Here is an 18,246-nt window from a genome sequence, read left to right as displayed (position 1 = left end):
CACCCCCATCCCCACCCCGATCACCACCAAAATTTAATCATTTGTTCCTTGTGCCAGTATCAACATTTCCTGAAAATTTCATCCAAATCCGTCCATAAGTTTTTGAGGTATCTTGCACACGGACAGACAGACAGACAAACCATCACTGGCAAAAACATCACCTCCTTGGCGAAGGTAATAAAATACACAGTGGAACATCTGCATTTGTAAAAGGGGCAAGTGTGAAAAATATCAACTTTTGCTAATCTCTTTCAGATCTGACTCTCAGAAAGCCCTGCTTCATGAAATGTCAGTATTTACTAGGTGAAATAGCCCTTTAGGAGAAGATACTTACAGTGAACTCTCCTGTGACAGCATCAAAGCCCACGTGAATGGTGTGCTCAAAATCTGAGGGGGAGGAGATCTCAGGTCTGTCCTTATCCCGGTCCTTCTTCCTCCCTCCTGCAGGTGAATACATACGTAATGTCATCTGAGCTCTCACTACATGTGTATTCAAACTGTATGTACATAATGTGTGTATTCAGTGCATCTCTCACCTTTTTCAGAAGCAAACATAGAGATGATCTTGTTCCTAGATTTCCTCTCCTCTGGTACAGACGGCAGCGGTCGAGAGTTGTGATTGGCTGACTGGGGGTCCTTGGCTCCTCCTCCTTGGCTGCTCATCCTGACAGGGGGGGCGGGGGGCTTGTCCTCACACACTCCACTGTCACACATCTACACACACGTAGACCTACACAGCCAGGATGACACACACAAAAGTAAATGCATATTGTTGGTCTGTGTCACTTCTTCCTGTTTTCTTTTGATTCACAATGCCTGTCAAAGCATCGTACGTTAACCTAAAAACACACAATGAAATGCGTGTTTCCCCTTAACAAAAGAGTAAAGCATAACCTGCATTTTACAGATGACAAAACAAGAAACACTCACACAGATTTAGCTAATCCATCCATTCCAGTCTGTCGATCAGCACTGAGTGTTGGACGAAAGGAACAGAGAGTGTGAACAGGAAGTAGAGCTCAGTGGCAGAAATGACGTGTTGAGTCTCGTTCATGATTACAACACGAACAAGGAAGAAAAGAAATCAGAAAGTCAGAGAGAGGAGTCTGAGAGCAAGTGCACGGCTGAGAATAGTGTGAAACAAAAAGGAATTAAGAAGAGTAGAGCTAATAAAAAGTAGTATGAATCCCCAGAAAACATGATGCATGTTCTGTAAATATGATCTGTTGTCCTTATATGGTGAAAACTGAGATTGTCGACACGTGCCACACACACTCACACAACTTAAACCACAGTCGCATCTCAACTCTAATGTTACAGTGCAAGCAGTTCAATCAAAGCCGGTGTTTCAGGCGACGTCACAGACAGGAAACAGGAAGCAAACAAAGGTTTCCTCGCTTCTTGTGTCTTACCACCAGTGACATAGCGCTAATTAACATATGAAGCCCATTGTCGGGGTCAGGTTTGTCTGTCTCTGACCTCGTAACATACACACACACCCTCCCCCTTCAGCAGCAAGTGGTGGAATTTAACTCAGTACTCTACTGAATTTCAAAGGAAAATAATGTATTTTCCAATCTATTCCATTAGAGATATAACAATATGAAAATTTCATATCACGGTTATTGTGACCAAAATTATTACTGTTATCATTGTTGTTGAAATGTGCTCAAAATGTTCAAAAACTACTTATACAACCACTGAAGTAATTTAATCAAGTTTTATTTTGAAAAAACAAAAACAAATAAAATAACACGCACAACGCACTTTCTGTTGGCATAAACATTAAAAATATTAACATGTAAACATCAAACATACAAACATGCATTGAAGATGGCACCGTATGGCCATAAGAGGTAACTGCGCTTTGTGCAAATTCTAGATAAGAACCAAGAATACTTTTCTTTACATTTAGTGCTGGAGACTAGATCTAGTCTTACAGAATTCAGAACTGGTACAGAAAAAACACTTTCACTGTTTCATGTACCTTCCCCTGTAAGTCGCTTTGGAAAAAAGCTTCTGCCAAATGCATAAATGTAAATGTAAATCTACAAATCAAATGTGCATATTAAAGCAACACGACCATTTGTGTGTGAAGTGTTGCCCCCCTTCGCAGAGACTTTTTTTCTGCATTTTCTGGAGACAGGTTGACCCTCTTCAATTAGTTTCCCCTCAGCGTCCTCTAAAAAACCAAAGTACATCCAGATTTCTAACTTTGTCCTTTTAGGGGGGAAAAATCTCTGGAGCGCTGTCCGTGCGAGCAGAGTTCTGCACCAGGTCAGGTAGGGTAACCCCCAAAAACATGCTGGGACGGGCTAAAAAAAAAAAAAGACAAGAAGTTTCGCTGGTACAGGCACGAGTAAAATTAAACAAAATACGGACAGGTAGAGGGCAATGAAGTTAAAAAATAGGAGAAGATTCAAGGATGAAAATCATTTGCAGGACATTTAATGATGATGATCATCTAATTTCACTGTGGTTGATCCACAACTGATTTGTTTTATTTCGAAGTGAGCTTCACATTTGTTTACATCCGCCCACAGACGTCACTGAGCAGCACATACTAGAGATGTATTCATGGCGTGTGTTTTAGCCAAAAATAAAGCCCTTAAAAGTGAGTTACCGTGTAGACAATGAGTTTAATCACAGGTCTGGTCGGGTTGTGGGTCTAATGTAGACAGGTACAGGTGAGTATGGATTGGACATGAAACAAAATGCGGGTAGTGGGTCGGGTTGTGGTACTCAGCTTTGTGGGTATGGGCGGGTGTGGGTTTGGAAAAGTGGACCCATGCAGGACTCTGCGTGTGGGCAAACTGCACATGTGCGCCTGGAGGGCTGCTGCTTCTCCAGGAAATGAGCAGTATCACAGTGAGTTTTTCAAAGTGCGGTAATTAAACACGTTTTTAATGATTATTAGAATTTGACACAGTAATACTAACCGTCGGGAATTTTACCAAGGTTCATCATTATACTGGTAATCGTTACATCCCCACATTCCATCAATGTTGGACAGCTTTAGTTACTTTTAAGATGACAAATATTAACATATTGCTAAAAATTAAACCAACCATCCATCCAACCTTTGAGGCCTCTGACAAAATATCCAGGAACAGTTCTCTGAAGGAAATTTCAGCTTTTCACCATAAATGATTTTTCCTCATTTGTAGAGTGTAAGATTTCCAATAGTTTCTTTATCCACCAATAGTACACTTAACTGGCACTGAACAGTGGACTACTAACATAAAACTATAGTTGGGCTGGTGTAACATCTCTGAACCCAGTTTCATGTCATCGAACTCCAGACTAAACCAGTATGCCAGATTTTACCATCAGATGTTGCACTTGCACTGAATAAAAGAGAAGAAATGAGACTACTAAAGCCCATGACTGATGACCACTTCACTAATGATGATGATGAGATGAACTACAGGAGTGAGGTGAGCCACCTGGCCACGTGGCGCACAGACAACAATATCTCTTGGAATGTGGACAAGACAAAAGAGATTGTTGTGGACTTCAGGAGAGCGCACACCCAGCGTGCTGCTCTGACCATCGACGGTGCAGCTGTGGTGAGGTGAGCAGCACCAAGTTCCTGGGTGTGCACGTCATGGAGGACCTCTCCTGGACTAACAACACAGCAGCACTGGCCAAGAAGGCTAGACAACATCTGTACTTCCTCTGCAAGCTGAGAAGAGCCAGAGCCCCAGCCCCCATCATGTGCACCTTCTACAGAGGCCCCATGGAGAGCATCCTGACCTGCACCGCATCCTGCACAAAGACCCCCAGTGCATAGTGAGAGCAGCTAAGAAGATCGCTGGTGCCTCTCTCCCCTCCCTTCAGGAAATTTACAGCACCTGTCTCACCCGAAAAGCCCTCCACATTGAAAGTGACCCCACCCGGCCGTCTCACAGCTTCTTCAGTCGGCTGCCAACAGGGAGGAGACTGCCGAGTCTCCAGGCCAGGACCAGCAGACTGAGGGACAGTTACATCCACCAGGCTGTCAGGAAGTCAGGAAGCTGAACTCCCTCCCTGCTTTGTCCCGCCTTCTAACCCTCACAGACTCAAACCCTGGACTTTGACAACCCCCCCCCCCCACACACACACACACACACACACACACACACATACACACACACACAGATCTCAGGGACTGCTCCAGCTACATGCCACTTTATTCCATATTGCCAGTGTTGGGAAAATTACTTTTAAAAAGTAATTAGTTATCGCTACTAGTTACTTTCCCAAAAAAAGTAATTGAATTAGTAATGGAATTACTCCTTCATGAATGTAATTAGTTACCAGGGAAAGTAATTATTGTGTTACTTTTTTGAAAAAACCTTCAAATATGTAAAAAGAAATTGATTTGTGAGTGGGTTTCACGGAACAGTTTCATAGAGTAGAACAGCAGACAGGTACTGAATACCATGACTGTGGTGAGGCTGGGGTCCACCTGGGCCCGGCTTTTCCAGCACAGAAGTACATATCTACATTTATAGGAAGGAGATGCTCCTCCAGTTAATCACACATCTCTTTTTTCAGTTGCTCCTCCCTGATCCAGCAGTAAATGTCCCCAGTCCAGTCACTGATAAGTCCTCCCCTAAATTAGCTGAGCACGTAGCTGCGTTCAAGTGGCTGTGCTGGGACAACTCAAACTTGGACATGTCACTAGTCGTTCAGGTGACGGCAGTGTGGACAACTCAGACTCATGGGCACAGAGGTGAAGTATGAAGGCAGTGTGGGTAATCTGAATAGAAGAACGGCTCGCAAACAAACGGCTCACAACGAATCAGTTCTTATTGTTCACTGAAAAGAGCCGTTCAAAAGACTCGACTCGTCCACGCATGTCACACCTCTCGTGCCTGGCTGAGCGAGCCAGGACGGATAACAGCTGTTAGATATCAGTGCATAGTAACATGCCACATTTCACTGCTGGTAACGGTAACAGCGTTGTAACGTTTCAAATAGTAATTCATTAGATTACCCATTACTGGAAAACAATAACGGCATTAGTAACACCGCTATTTTTAACGCTGTTATTCCCAACACTGCATATTGCACACTGCATATGTCACTTTAAATCAATAACCTTAACATTTAACAATACCTCATCAGTTTAACTTCACTGTTTGCACCTCTATTGTCTATTTATTGTCTCCTCAAACCCCTGCTGTTTATTGTTGTATTCTATGTCTATAGTTATATTGTTTAGTGTTTATAGGTTATAGTTATATTCTATTCTAGTGATGTGACATTCATGAACGAATTGAATCTTTTGAACGGCTCTTTGAAATTAACGATGGGAACCGAGTCTTTGTAAAGAGCCGTTCATTTTTTTTTTTTTTAATTAATAACAGTGATTAATCACCGTTATGTTTTGTGCAGTTCTTTCCGTATGTTTACACACATTTATTGTTCTTGTTCTGAGGGAAAATGCACTACAGTTGTTTAAGGTATTTAAGTAATTGCAATAATAAATCACTTTTGTCTTTTGTGCATTTTTTTCTGTATGTTTACCAACATACTGTTCTTGTTCTGAGAATTGCACTATAGTTCAGGTATTTAAGTAATTGCAGCGATTTATCACTGTTGTGTTTTGTGCAATTTTTTCCGTATGTTTACACACATTTATTGTTCTTGTTTTGTCATAAGAAAATGTTTTATTTTCTTCTTCACTTTTAGGCTACAGACTAGTCCACATAATGTACCGTGATGTTTTTGGTCAAATTCCATCATTTGCCTAATGTCACCTCTCATGTCATGGATTTAGCCCACACATTTGAACTAACTATTCTTTTTTATGGTAAGATAATATTTACTGCCGCGCCAATTAAACACCTTTAAAATGTAATGTCAATCATCACATGTAGCCTATCTAGTCATTAAAACATTGGTGTTTCAAAATAATGCAAAAAAACATAACAGAGCCAGTCTTTTGAACGGCTCTTTTCAGTGAACGGCTCCTGATTGAACGGCTCCCTTCAAAGAGCCAAAAGTCCCATCACTATTCTATTCTATTTTTTGATATTTTTTTTCTATTATGTTCACTTTGCACCATGGGGCCTTAGAGTTTTGTAATTTCAGTTTTCTGTATGCGTTTTTGTATGTCATCAGGTTTGTGATATCTTTTTTCCTTCCGTGTATACATGTCGTGCCATTTGTCCCTTTTGGCTCATCTCTATTGTCTGCATCAAATCCTGTACCAATATGTTGCCAAATCTTTGCAGTTTTAGTCTCACATGAACTTATAGTAAAAGAACATGACACATATCATGCACATTTTCCCCTTTCTTCTGCTGAAATGTGATTTTCTTTTTTATCGCTGGCTTCGGCTCGGCAGTAAATCACTTATGGTTCATCAGACACTAAAGACTCTTACAAACATAATACTATGTTCATCTCATTGTCATGTTACTTCTTACTAACAGGTTGGATTTAGCACAGTGATGCCCTCTGCACAAGTCTGCTGGTGTAGAACATATTTTACTTTGTCACAGCCCGTCATAATGATAAATGTCCACTGAGAATAAATCAAACTGGTCTCAGCTTCTACACCAGACCACAACCACATAGAAATCCACCCAATGCAAAGGTAAAAGGTACAACACGCATTTTTTTTTCCTTTGGGACTTTGGAAACAAAAACTGCACACAGTATTTAACATTTCCAAATAAGACAAAGAAGTTACAGATAATGAAAACAGGTACTAATAGACAGGAAGTGACCTGAGATGAAGTGGCACAACAAGATGATGTAAAAGGGCGCCATTCAAACCTCAAGTCATGGAAAAGGAAGCGGAAAGAGTGATGAAACATGACATTTCTGTTAGTTTCACCCAGTTGTTCTGATATAGCTGAATGGAGCCGATTATCACGGCTCGGCTCGAATTAGAAGATGACTATGTAAGAACTATGACAGGCCCTGTACAGCTCACAGTTCAGATTTATAAAAAAAATACTTCAACACTGGTATTTCTCACATACTTTTCATGCATTTTCATGAGGCTGTGGATTTTTCAAGACTTTTACATGTTGTTGAGTATTTTTACATAGCTGTGTTGGCAATTGCAAGTGTCTGAATACTTCTTAGAGCACCGTTGGCAGCTCTGTTCGTCTCCAAATTAGCCTTCATCCACAAAAACACAAATGAAAAGACATCTCCTACACACAATCTGAGACTGAGGTTAACAAAAAAAAAAGCCATTTTAGCCGACCTGATTTGTCTTCGGTAATCACAGACTGGCTAAAAGATAATAGCCAAGCCCTCAGACCACAAACAGGGGACACGTCAGCACTATCCTGAGTCAGGGCTAAATTATTACTCTCAGTATAAGTTCAGAAATGCTCACTGTACTGTCCTGTCCTGTCCTGTCTCACTGAGGGTCCACACTGAACCCAGTCCCGTGCTACTTATTCCTCATCTCTAAGCTGGAGTCAAAGTTCGGCCGAGTGCTGCCTGTGACGGCTGACCTTAAACTTGACACTTCATACATGCAACATGACAGTCACATCATTATCAAAACATGACCCAATGAGCCCGTCCACCTACAGAAAATGTGGACACTCCCCTAGCTCTCTTTACGCCTCCAAACTATTTTCCATGCCTTCACCCACTCTTTCATCTAAACCACTGAGTACTCACCCCTTGTGTTGCCTCTTCTGTGTCTTACAGAAGATCTTGTAAACAATAAAAACTGTTCTTTTCCCACTAAGGATGTGCACGTTCCTCCCTAATGCTCATTTATTCTCGCTTTATCTCTCTCTGTGTCCTTACCCCTCTTTCTCTCTTTTCACCCGTCTTGGGGCAGGTCTAAGCAGGCTGTCTCATTCCTCTTTAGTCTTGGGTCGGACAAGTGTATTCTTGCCTTGGCTGGATAAAATTAGACCCAGTCCAGCCTTAATGTGCATTTTCAAAGCCTGTGTGTATATGTGTGTGTGTGTGTATATGTGTGTGTGTGTGTGTGTGTGTGTGTGTGTGTGCGTGTGTGTGCGTGCATGTGTGTTGCACTGAATGCAGGGTGCAGGCTGGTCAGGTTTAGACAAGTTGTCTCTCTGCAGGAATTTCATAGCTTCAGGGCTGCTGGGGTTGGGCGTTTTCTCCTGTTCATTGCATGTACGCGCACACGCACACACACACACACGCACACACACACACACACACACACACACACACACACACACACACACGTAAGGCTCCTCCTCATGTAAGCCCTGTCTCTCACACACACCCTGCCCTTAAACACATCACACTCCCCTTTGCCAACAGGAGCGCTATTGTGAACATCTTTCATAGCTTCCAGCTAGGAAAAAAATGTCAAGGGGAGCAGGTGCATACTTCAGCCCTGCATGGTACAAGTTTTGTCTTCATATATCTGCATATTCCTTATCACTGCTGGAGTGATTCATGTATGAATGTATGTTTTTTGCTGCAGGCTTTTAAACCCTGACCATATTTTCAGGGGAAAAACGCCTAAAGAGACATACCCAAAGTAAATGAAGAATTCCTTCACAATAATAAGGTTCATATGGATGTTCTTGGTGTCTGTGGACATTTAGAGACCTCACAGAATCTATTCCCATTGTCTAAAATATTGTATCTATTACTATGCCTGAGTAAACTGTAACAAACTAAAAGAGAAATTAAAATTTTTTATCCTCGCCTGTTTTTTTTTTTCGGCTGGATTGACGATGATATGCATAAATTAATTGTCTGTGTCGGAGATTTTTAATAGCGTATATTTCACCCCACAGAGATTAAAAATCATGTTTGAACATTAAAGTTTGCACTAAAATACACTTTTGATGTAATTTTATTAACATTAGGGTCTAAACTTTGAGCAAAAGTTGAAAAAAACATTCATTCTCGTGATTTATTATGTTTTTATAGTAGATGAATATTAATATTATTTTTTTGGCCTTTCATGCATGAATTATGAAAACCTTAGTCAAGATGTTTTTTTCCTGACTGTTTTTATTCCTCTTTAGGCATGGAAAAAAACAATGTGATTGAATTTTTTTTTTTTTTTAATGAACCTTTTTTTTAAAGAGTTACAAAAATGTCCACTCAGCTGGACACCATTGTCTTTAATTTCTAAAGCAAAGAAACATGTATTTAAAACGCAATATCAGAAAGTGATATACTGTGTGAAAACTATGAAATAAAAACATTTTTAATGCAGCGAATCTGATGTTTTTTTCACATTTTATCATACTCTAATACTAGTTATTACTCACTTCATGGGGATAATATGCAAAAAAAAAACTTTTTGTTTAAGAAAACTGTTAATTACAGTCTAATAACAACTAGCAATTCATTAACACTCCAACATGTTAGTGCCGATCAGGTTTATCAAGAACAGCAAAGTTACAGTAATGATATGAATTACTGTGTTTGGGATGATGCATAAGCATCCATTGTTTTGGCTGATATGGAACTAAAACTACCAAACCCATGAATATACAAGAGAACAGCTGGAGAAGAACTGTCCACTGGAGTGACCACTGTGCATGAAAGGGTTAAGTATAAGACAGCAGTGCTTCCCTACCTTTGCCAAGACTGCATCATACAAACTTCACATCCATTTTATTTGAGCCTTAACTTAACTGTTAAAAGCACAACATTTTTCTATGATTGAATTCAACACAAACAACTGCAGTTAGAGTTTGATGCCTGCAACACATTCAGAAGATTGCTGCTGTTTCCAAAACCTTGAGCAGCTTAACAGTCCATGGTGGCTGCTATCTGATTCTCCTCTTCATGACATCCATACATTTTCAGTAGAAGCCACGTAATATCATGACTCGCGTAAATATACTTGCCACTTTTAATTGTCGCGTTATCTGTACGCATTATAAGCTTTGTATGTTGTAAGCATATGTTAACAATGTTATAGCCTCCTGTCCAACCTGAGTCGATGCATCAAAAATAGGACCAATAGCCCTGTAGCTTACCGGCCAATTTAAAAGCTTTGGGAAATGTATCTAGATGCCATTTATTATCACCCAGTTCTGTGTATTTATTATATTATAGAAATAGCCCATGTTTTGGTCATATTCCAATCAGATCTGTAAAAAATTCAAATTCCAACTTGATATCATTGATACTGATTTACTGGATCAATCCACTTCCTATCTCTTATAATGGGAACATTTTTCAAAATCGCACCAAATCCAGAATCAGATCTGGATCTAAATAATTTCAATACCTTGTGTTGACATCATCATACAGAAGCTGTATACCAAGTTTGAAGTCAATCAGAACTGGAGTTTCGGAGAAGATGACGATTGAAATTTTTTCCCCATAAGAGCCCATGTTAAATTTCCCGTAAGTTCCCGGATCCAGAGGAAGATCCTGATCAGCATGTGGCCATTATGTTTTGGTCATCTCCCCATCAGGGCTGGACTGTACAAATTTCAACTTGATATAATTTATGTTTACTGAGTTATTGCATCGATCCACTTCCAATCTCTTATAATGGGGACATTTTTCAAAGTCGCACTAAATCCAGAATCAGATCTGGATCCAAATAATTTCACTAATTTTTGTTGACATCATCATAAAGAAGCTGTATACCAAGTTTGAAGTCAATCGGTATTGTAGTTTCAGAGAAGAAGACGATTGAAATTTTGTAATGGACATGATGACAATAGCTTACAGCCTCTCGGCCGGTAAGCTAAAAACCACGCAATGAGGGTTAAGGTAACGGTTAGAGTTAGGGGTATGTGAACCGGAGATCTTGGCATTAATTGACATGCGATCAAATGGCGTTGAATAACACGCAAAAGGTCGATAATGCGTAGATATAGCACGCCAAATGCCATAAGAACTGCCGTGACATACAACGCCATTAATTGAGATCAGTGTGATAGAAGACAGATGTTGACTAGACGGTCCAGTGTACGCTCTGTTGAAATAACCGCAGACTCCAGCAACATGTTGCAACGTAGGCTATGTCAGTAAAATTCCAATCAATGCCTTCACATACATGCAGGTCAACCATGTGGACGCTGATGCAGCCCCAGACCATCACAGATGCTGCTTTCAGTTCTCCTGAGCTCCTGTATCTATATTCATCACAGTGGCGTGATAGTTTCCCATGCCTGAGGGTCAAAGGTCACAAACATTCAACTGTGGTTTCTACCCTTGGCCTTTAGGCTACACAAAGATTTCCCAAGGATCCCCCAAATTTTTGAACATTATTATGTACTAGTAGTTGTAGTTCATCCAAGGCACAAAGTCTTTGTATTTTTGCACTGAGAGATAAACTTGGATCTGAATGAATTAATGAATGAATGAATTCTTACAAAGTGTTAAGACACAACTAACCACAGGTGAGTGGATTACTCACCTGTTACCACCTAACCTATTAATTGTGGAATCTGACCGAATAATGTTATTTGTGTATTTTACAAGTATTTCAGTCTCTTTTTGTCTCTGTCCCAGACTTCCTGTAAATGTGTACAGCTATCACAATGTAAACAAACTTTATAAATATAAAAGTCAGGCCCTGTCGTTCAGGGGTTAGAGCACTGGTCTTGTTAAACTGGGGGATGTGAGTTCAATTCTCACTGGGGCCTGATGGTCTTTCCTTTACCTGCAATGAACTGACAACAGGTCCAGGGTTAGGGGTGTTAGAAAATATCGGTTCAGCAATATATCAAGATATTTCATTTCACAAAACTGTATCAATATTAAAAAGTACTGTATGGATATTTTTAGGTATTTATTCAAATGCAGATATTGTGGAGGTTCATTTTTGTTTTTTTGTTTTACTTTTTGTTTATATTTTATTTATTATCATTTAAAACTCGCTTATTAAAGAATGTTAGTTCCTTTGTTGGGATTGCACAAAAATAATGTTATGTTAGTTATGAACGAGTAGAATATGAACATTTGAACAGGATCTTTAACTGTCATGTCTGTAAAACATAATTTCAGTTTGAACACAGGAACATTTTGTGATATAGCATTAGATCCTGTTCTGATCAAATAAAAATGTGTTAAGTATTTGTGCAGATTTCTGGTGCAATTCAATTCTTCTAGGAAATAATCATTAAAAAAAAAAAGAAACAAACAAAAAATTGCCTTTTTAACAGTATCATGATATATCGTGATATATCGTATTGTGATCTTAGTATTGTGATTTGTATTGTATCGCCACTTTCTTGCCGATACACACCCCTATCCAGGGTGTACCCCGCCTTCACCCAAAACTTTGCTAGGATAGGCTCCAGCACCCCGCCAACCCTCTTGAGAGTTAAGCGGTTCAGGAGATGAATGAATTTATATTTAGAAAATCCAATCAACTTGGTCCTTGAGAACCAGAACTTTTCTTTGTGCCTTTGTCAGTTAAAATATTCAAGCGAATGATGAATCTGTATCCTCTTCTGTCAGTGTCTGCATGCTTCAGTTCCAAACTGTTTTCCACCCAAAAGGCCTCCAGCTCTGTCTTCCCTTCTCCTTTCATAGAAACTGTGTTCTCATTATTGCTGAGTCTCACTGTTCTTCATATTTTCTATTCCCCATTCTTCAGTCTGTGGCTGCATCAGAGCACTTTCTACTCCCTGTGGTTGGCTACCATCAAGGGAAGCCCACTTCCTCATCCTGGAACTCCCCGAGCCCCAGAGGGTCACAGGACCAGTTTGACCAACCAGAACACAGCAAGCGCAGCCACCGAGCTGTTTACAGGAAGTGGACAACAAGTCTTTTGTGTTTGGCTTCTATAAAAGGAAATTCTGTGGAGGACTTCCTGGAAGGAGTGATGAAGCCGACACACACACACACACACACACACACACACACACACTCTAAAGCAGCCAACCTCCACCCCTTTCATTCAGAGAACCAAACAGATTCACACACAGAGACAAGAAAACAAACACATACACACTATATATTTACACATGGTCTGAGTTCATCACCTCCTACGGTCACCTCAGTGATTACAGGTCTGCCAGTGAACGCAGAGTAAACATGGTGCCCAGCTGCACGCCCACAGTGACTGAACACCTTATCCTGTTTTTCAAAGAGCTGCCTCACCTCTGTGTCAACATTTCAACGAGTCAAACCTGGCAATCCAAGTTGCTGACATAACTTGACTATGAAATGAAACTAAGTTTGTTAGCTTCATGGTAGAGTGCATGAATGCCTGGTTCAGTGTACCTGCAGGATATCCAGTCTGAACCATTTCCTTTAAGCGAGTAAATCACAGTCACTTACTTCATTTGCAGAGGCACAGCTTTTTAGAAAGGCTGAGGTTATGAATAGGGCCTGGCAACACATTACATGTCAATGTATTGCAACTTGTTCTATGTGGGATGAGCTAAATGGCCCAATTATAAACATTGAGTACGACTATAGACTTGCTTTGTTGTTTTATTTTTCTCATCATTTTATTACTCAACCACTTTCTGCCTCGCATAGACACATAAATGTAAATGAGTATTAGTTTAGTCTGTGGCATTGATGTTGCTGGGCTGGCAAATGCAAACTCTGTAATAAGGAAGGAGCCACAGCTATTGGAGGTCAAAGAGTTTTTACTAGTCACCATGTTGACTATTTGGAGGCAGAAGTGACCATATTTGGACAGAAGGCTGGAGCTGGGGGTAATGTGTACAGCGATGGGTGAGTAAATTCTGAATGCTAGCTCACTCACACAGTAAACTTCATCAAATTGTTGAATACCAACGTTAATAAAACAGTCTTGTTAGTGTAACTTATTAACCACAACTACAGTCGAACTGTCAGGAAAAATGATTTATTCAATAAACAGGAAACTTAGAAAGTCTGACTCAGCAGGTGAGCACACCTCAAACACACCTGTCAATCCAACAGGTCAACACGGCAGTAGGGCTGGGTATCACGGCCAATTTCCATAATCGATTTGATTTCAGTTCATAAGGTTGTGAATCGATTAATCACGATTCAATTCAATCCAATATCGATTCGATTCAGTATTAATTGATTGATTCAGATTAATTTAGTGATATCAAAATACAATTTTGAGTTGTAACCTGATTATTTGAGTACCGCAGTCATGCAACACATCAATACTGGTATCAATATTGATATTAAGGAATAATAAAGGAAATAAATTTAACATTTCAGCAGGAAGTAGATGAATCTGTTCTTAGATAATGAATGGGACAGAAACAGTACCATGTTTCTACAGTGGATCAGAACGGACTTCTTCGTCATCTTTATTTTTTTTTTATGACTGGTGGCTTCTACTCACGGTGGGGGGGGGGCTCCATGATTGTTGGTCGGGGAGTGAGGGGGGTGGGTGGTAGCGTAGCGGTCGGACATTGTGGCTTTCCTCTTCCTCTAACTCCATACTCAGCCATAGGTGATAGTATGGATCCAAGTTATTATTCCAAGAACGACCGGCTTCCACAAGTCGCCTCGGAAAACCTCCGGGTGCCCAGTTCCTTCACACTGCGGGTTGGAGTTTGAGCCAGGAGGACCTCCAGTGGAGGGGTTTTCCCCACCCTTTCTCCGCGTCTTTTCCACGCCAGAGCCATCACGAGCGACATCGAGGGGGTTCCCCAGGGGTTCGCAAGACAGAGCCACCCACGCTTCCACGGACTCCCGATCCCACTCTGAAAAATCGATCTCATCCACTATTAATCGATTCCGCAAAATTAAAATGAAATCGATCTAAAATCGATTAAATCGATTTTTTTACCCAGTCCTACATGACAGACATCAAATAAGCAAAGTTATTTAAAGATAGACCACCAGGACACTCGTAGGAGGGTATTTTGTGTTTGTGACTCAGTATTTTTAGTGAGCAATAAATATGGGAGCCAGGCCTTTTTGGAGCCAACGTCTACTGGCAGTCAATGGTCTTACACTTTAAGATATATATTCACTGATTTAACTGTAGGGCTGAGGCCCTTGCCCTTTATGAGTTAGCATATTAACACTTAAACTTATTCTTTAAAATCTGTCATCACTAAAACTGTTGAGTGACTTCACTTTAAACTGCAGGAGTTTACTGCTACAGTAAAAAAAAAAAAAACAGCATGTTTTTGTGGCCTTGGGTTACAAGAGAAAATGTAAACCACTTCAAAAACAAGAGCTAAATATAGGCCTATATTGTCATTAAAGCCAAATATGCTGTGTTATATTTGAGTCATACTGGCTGATTCTACTCACATATAATCACTTAAGACACAGGTGTTGAACATGCGGCCCGTGGGCCAAAACCGGCCCTCCAAAAGTTCCTATGTGGCCCGCGGCGCAAAAATTCCACTGAAGATACTAACAGTCCAGGGTGTTCAGCTGGTTTTAGTTCAGGGGCCACATTCAGCCCAATGTGATCTCAAGTAAAAGAATAAAATAAACAATAAAATGTAAACCTGAAAATGAAGTACAATTTTAACAATATTTGAGTAATTGTTTTGCGCATTTTTAGATCAGATCTGTAAGTTGTTAATAATCTGACACATGATATTGTAGAAATCATTCATTTTTAAGGTCCAAATTCCAAACTTGAAAATGTTAACAACATTCTGCCTGTTACCAAAATATTTGTGTAACATTGTGTGTAATGCACATGTACAAATGATAAGTTGAGGCATAATATTGTTAAAATTATACTGATTTTTCTTCAGAAATGTCAGTTTTTCTGGTTATTCACATCTTTTTTGTGAAAGGGCAGTTCATAAATGTAAATATTTTCCTAATTTTGTGTTTTTTATTGCACAAAAACAAAGAGAAAAACTTGGAGTGGTCATTATTTATAGGTTATTATGCAGTTATTTTAATGGTTTGGCCCACTTCAGATCAAAGTGGGCTGAATGTGGCCCCTGAACTAAAATAAGTTCGACACCCCTGACTTAAGGAGTATAAACCTCCTGCTGTTTCTGTTAATTTTGATTGTATTTCATCCAGAACTACTTTTAAAATACCTTTTGTGCCTACATTTTTGTGTAACTGCAGAATTTTGGCTCCTCAATGAGACGTTAAAATGTAAGACTGCAGAGAAACAGAAGATGCAAACTCATCCCTGATCAGTGCTACATTACAACCGTATTACCCAACTTTTTATGAGTTTAACACATGTGCAGACACATGTTCTGACCTGATAAATGGGATTTTAGAAGATGATTGGGATGAGGTTATAACAGTAATCACTTCCCACCAGAGGTTTATCCATTAAACCACAAAGAAACCATAACCAGCCGCAACTTTAACATATGTAACACTATTTGTACACTGTATGTTGTTGTATACCAGACCTGGGCAATGTAAGGCCCAAGGGCCACATGTGGCCCAACAGCAGACCCTGACTGGCCCACATGAGGTCACTGGCAAATTATAAGTCAATGCAAATATATATCACTGTAATAGATGCAACCAATACAATGACACTGCTTTAATTTGGAAGGATCTGCTAAATTAATTTAGCATAAGGCTAATGCACTGATCGGTCTGTTAGTCAGTTTCAGCCCATGAAGATGTCAGCTATCACAAAAAAAACCAAACAAACAAACAACTGATTCAGAAGCAGAGTTTTTAACAAGACATAGACTTCTAAGTATTTCTTCACTGAAGTCAGAGGTAAAGAAAATGAAAAGGAACTGAGTTATGCAAACAAACAAAGCTGGATACATTTATTGTTTTTCATGTAATGTCAATGTGGAGCTGGTTTTGCACATTTTCAAAAATGTTTTTTTGAATATTCATTAACCCTTTCATGCATAGTGGTCACTCCAGTGGACAGTTACTCTACAGCTTTACTCTTGTATATTCATGGGTTTTGTTATTTTAGTTCCATATCAACCAACACAGTGGACACTTATGCATCATCTCATAAACTGCAATTCATGCCATTACTGTAACTTTGCTGTTCTTGATTGGTACTTGAGTGGAAATCAATTGTTAATATTTATTTTTTTAATATTATCTCCATGAAGTGAGTAATAACTAGCATTAGAATATGTTAAAATGTGAGAAAACATCAGATTAGCAGCATTAAACATGGTTTCATTTCACTGTTTTCATATCACTTTATGATGATGGGTTTTAAATACATGTTTCTTTGCTTCAAGAATAAAATTCATGGTGTAGCTGAGTGGACATTTTTGTAACTCCATGAAAAACAGGTTGATTAAAAAAAAAAAAAAAAAAAAAAAAAAAAAAATCACATTGGTTTTTTTTTTCATGCCTAAAGAAGAATAAAAACACTCAGGAAAAACAAAATCTTGATTAAGGTTCTCATAATTCATGCATGAAAGGGTTAAATATTTGTATTCAGTACTCCACAGTTTAATTGTATTGTTTCATTTGCTGTTTTATAGATATATATATATAGAGAGAGAGAGCAGAGCTGTGAATGTATAAATCTGGCACTTAACAACTGTCAAAGTTTCTCATGTGGCCCCATAAGAAAATTAATTGCCCCCCCGTTGTATACAAAAGGATATAACCTGAAGAGACAGTGTATTTGGTTTCATTCACTCAACTGCTTCATTGCTTGTTAGATGTTTTAGTCTCATTCAGGTCATGAATGTCAGATGTTCCTGTTTTCACACAGATTTTGTGTTTTTGTCATGTTCTTTTATTACTACAGAGCTTTGTACTAGAACACTGTCATTATTTTCACTTAAATTAAAAAGAAAGCACACCACAGATTCCACCAACATCAGGACCTACATGTTTTAGTTGCTGTTCTTTATTTTTATCCTCTTAAAGGCAGAAGAAGTGTTTCCGTTTCCTAGAATATGTTCAAATTACTCAGAGGGAATGTTTCCTCTGCTAAAGACGCAGAATTATGACCACATCTGCAGTATGTGTGTATGTATACATGCATGGATGGGAGCAGTGACTGTACATGAGTGAATAAAAACTTACCAGTTACTGTCACCCGCAAAAAAATCCAAAACACTCCGAGGATGTAGACGCAGTTAAAGGCGCAGATCTGAAGCTGAGATTTGACAGAAGTTCAGCTGAACTGTCTGCTTCTGTCCCGGACTACTTTCACCCTGACTGTCTGCTTGGACCGGGGAGGAACCTGGCGAAGAGGAAGCGGAACGTCGTAGCAGAAACAACCCGAGCGATTGGAACATCCCGGCCTCCGTAGCTCTTCGCACAACCGGCGGGTAAAAGGCGGTTGTAGAGTCTGCTGTTCTGTCAAGTAACCGAAGGCCCCAGTGGAGTTTATTTTCAGAATAAAGCTCTATTTCAAGTAGCGGTCTGTTAGAAGTATATAATTAGATTTTTCTTACATAGTATTTTTCCTGGAAA

General features: G+C 39.6%; 1 protein-coding gene across 3 annotated transcripts in view; it reads right to left on the bottom strand.

Annotated features, from left to right (window-relative positions):
- The window catches only part of LOC115414390 (serine/threonine-protein kinase PAK 2-like), a 33,698-nt gene extending 15,691 nt beyond the window's left edge, over positions 1-18,007 (bottom strand). Inside the window, exons 1-3 of one of the 3 annotated variants that reach the window (XM_030127717.1) lie at positions 17,854-18,007; positions 537-730; positions 335-441 (exon numbers count right to left, since the gene is read on the bottom strand). In XM_030127717.1, coding sequence (XP_029983577.1) covers positions 335-441; positions 537-714 — 285 coding nt within the window. In that variant the 5' untranslated portion in view covers positions 715-730; positions 17,854-18,007. Of the gene's footprint in view, positions 1-334; positions 442-536; positions 731-930; positions 1,032-7,638; positions 7,768-17,853 lie in introns of those variants that run through there. The other 2 variants (XM_030127718.1, XM_030127719.1) reach the window with 2 other exon arrangements.
- Between the last annotated feature and the right edge of the window lie 239 nt (positions 18,008-18,246).

This window comes from Sphaeramia orbicularis, chromosome 22, assembly GCF_902148855.1.
Source record: "Sphaeramia orbicularis chromosome 22, fSphaOr1.1, whole genome shotgun sequence".
Classification (NCBI taxonomy): Eukaryota; Metazoa; Chordata; class Actinopteri; order Kurtiformes; family Apogonidae; genus Sphaeramia; species Sphaeramia orbicularis.
The sequence above is the reverse complement of the archived record's forward strand: the minus strand, read 5'-3'. Positions and strand labels throughout refer to the sequence as shown.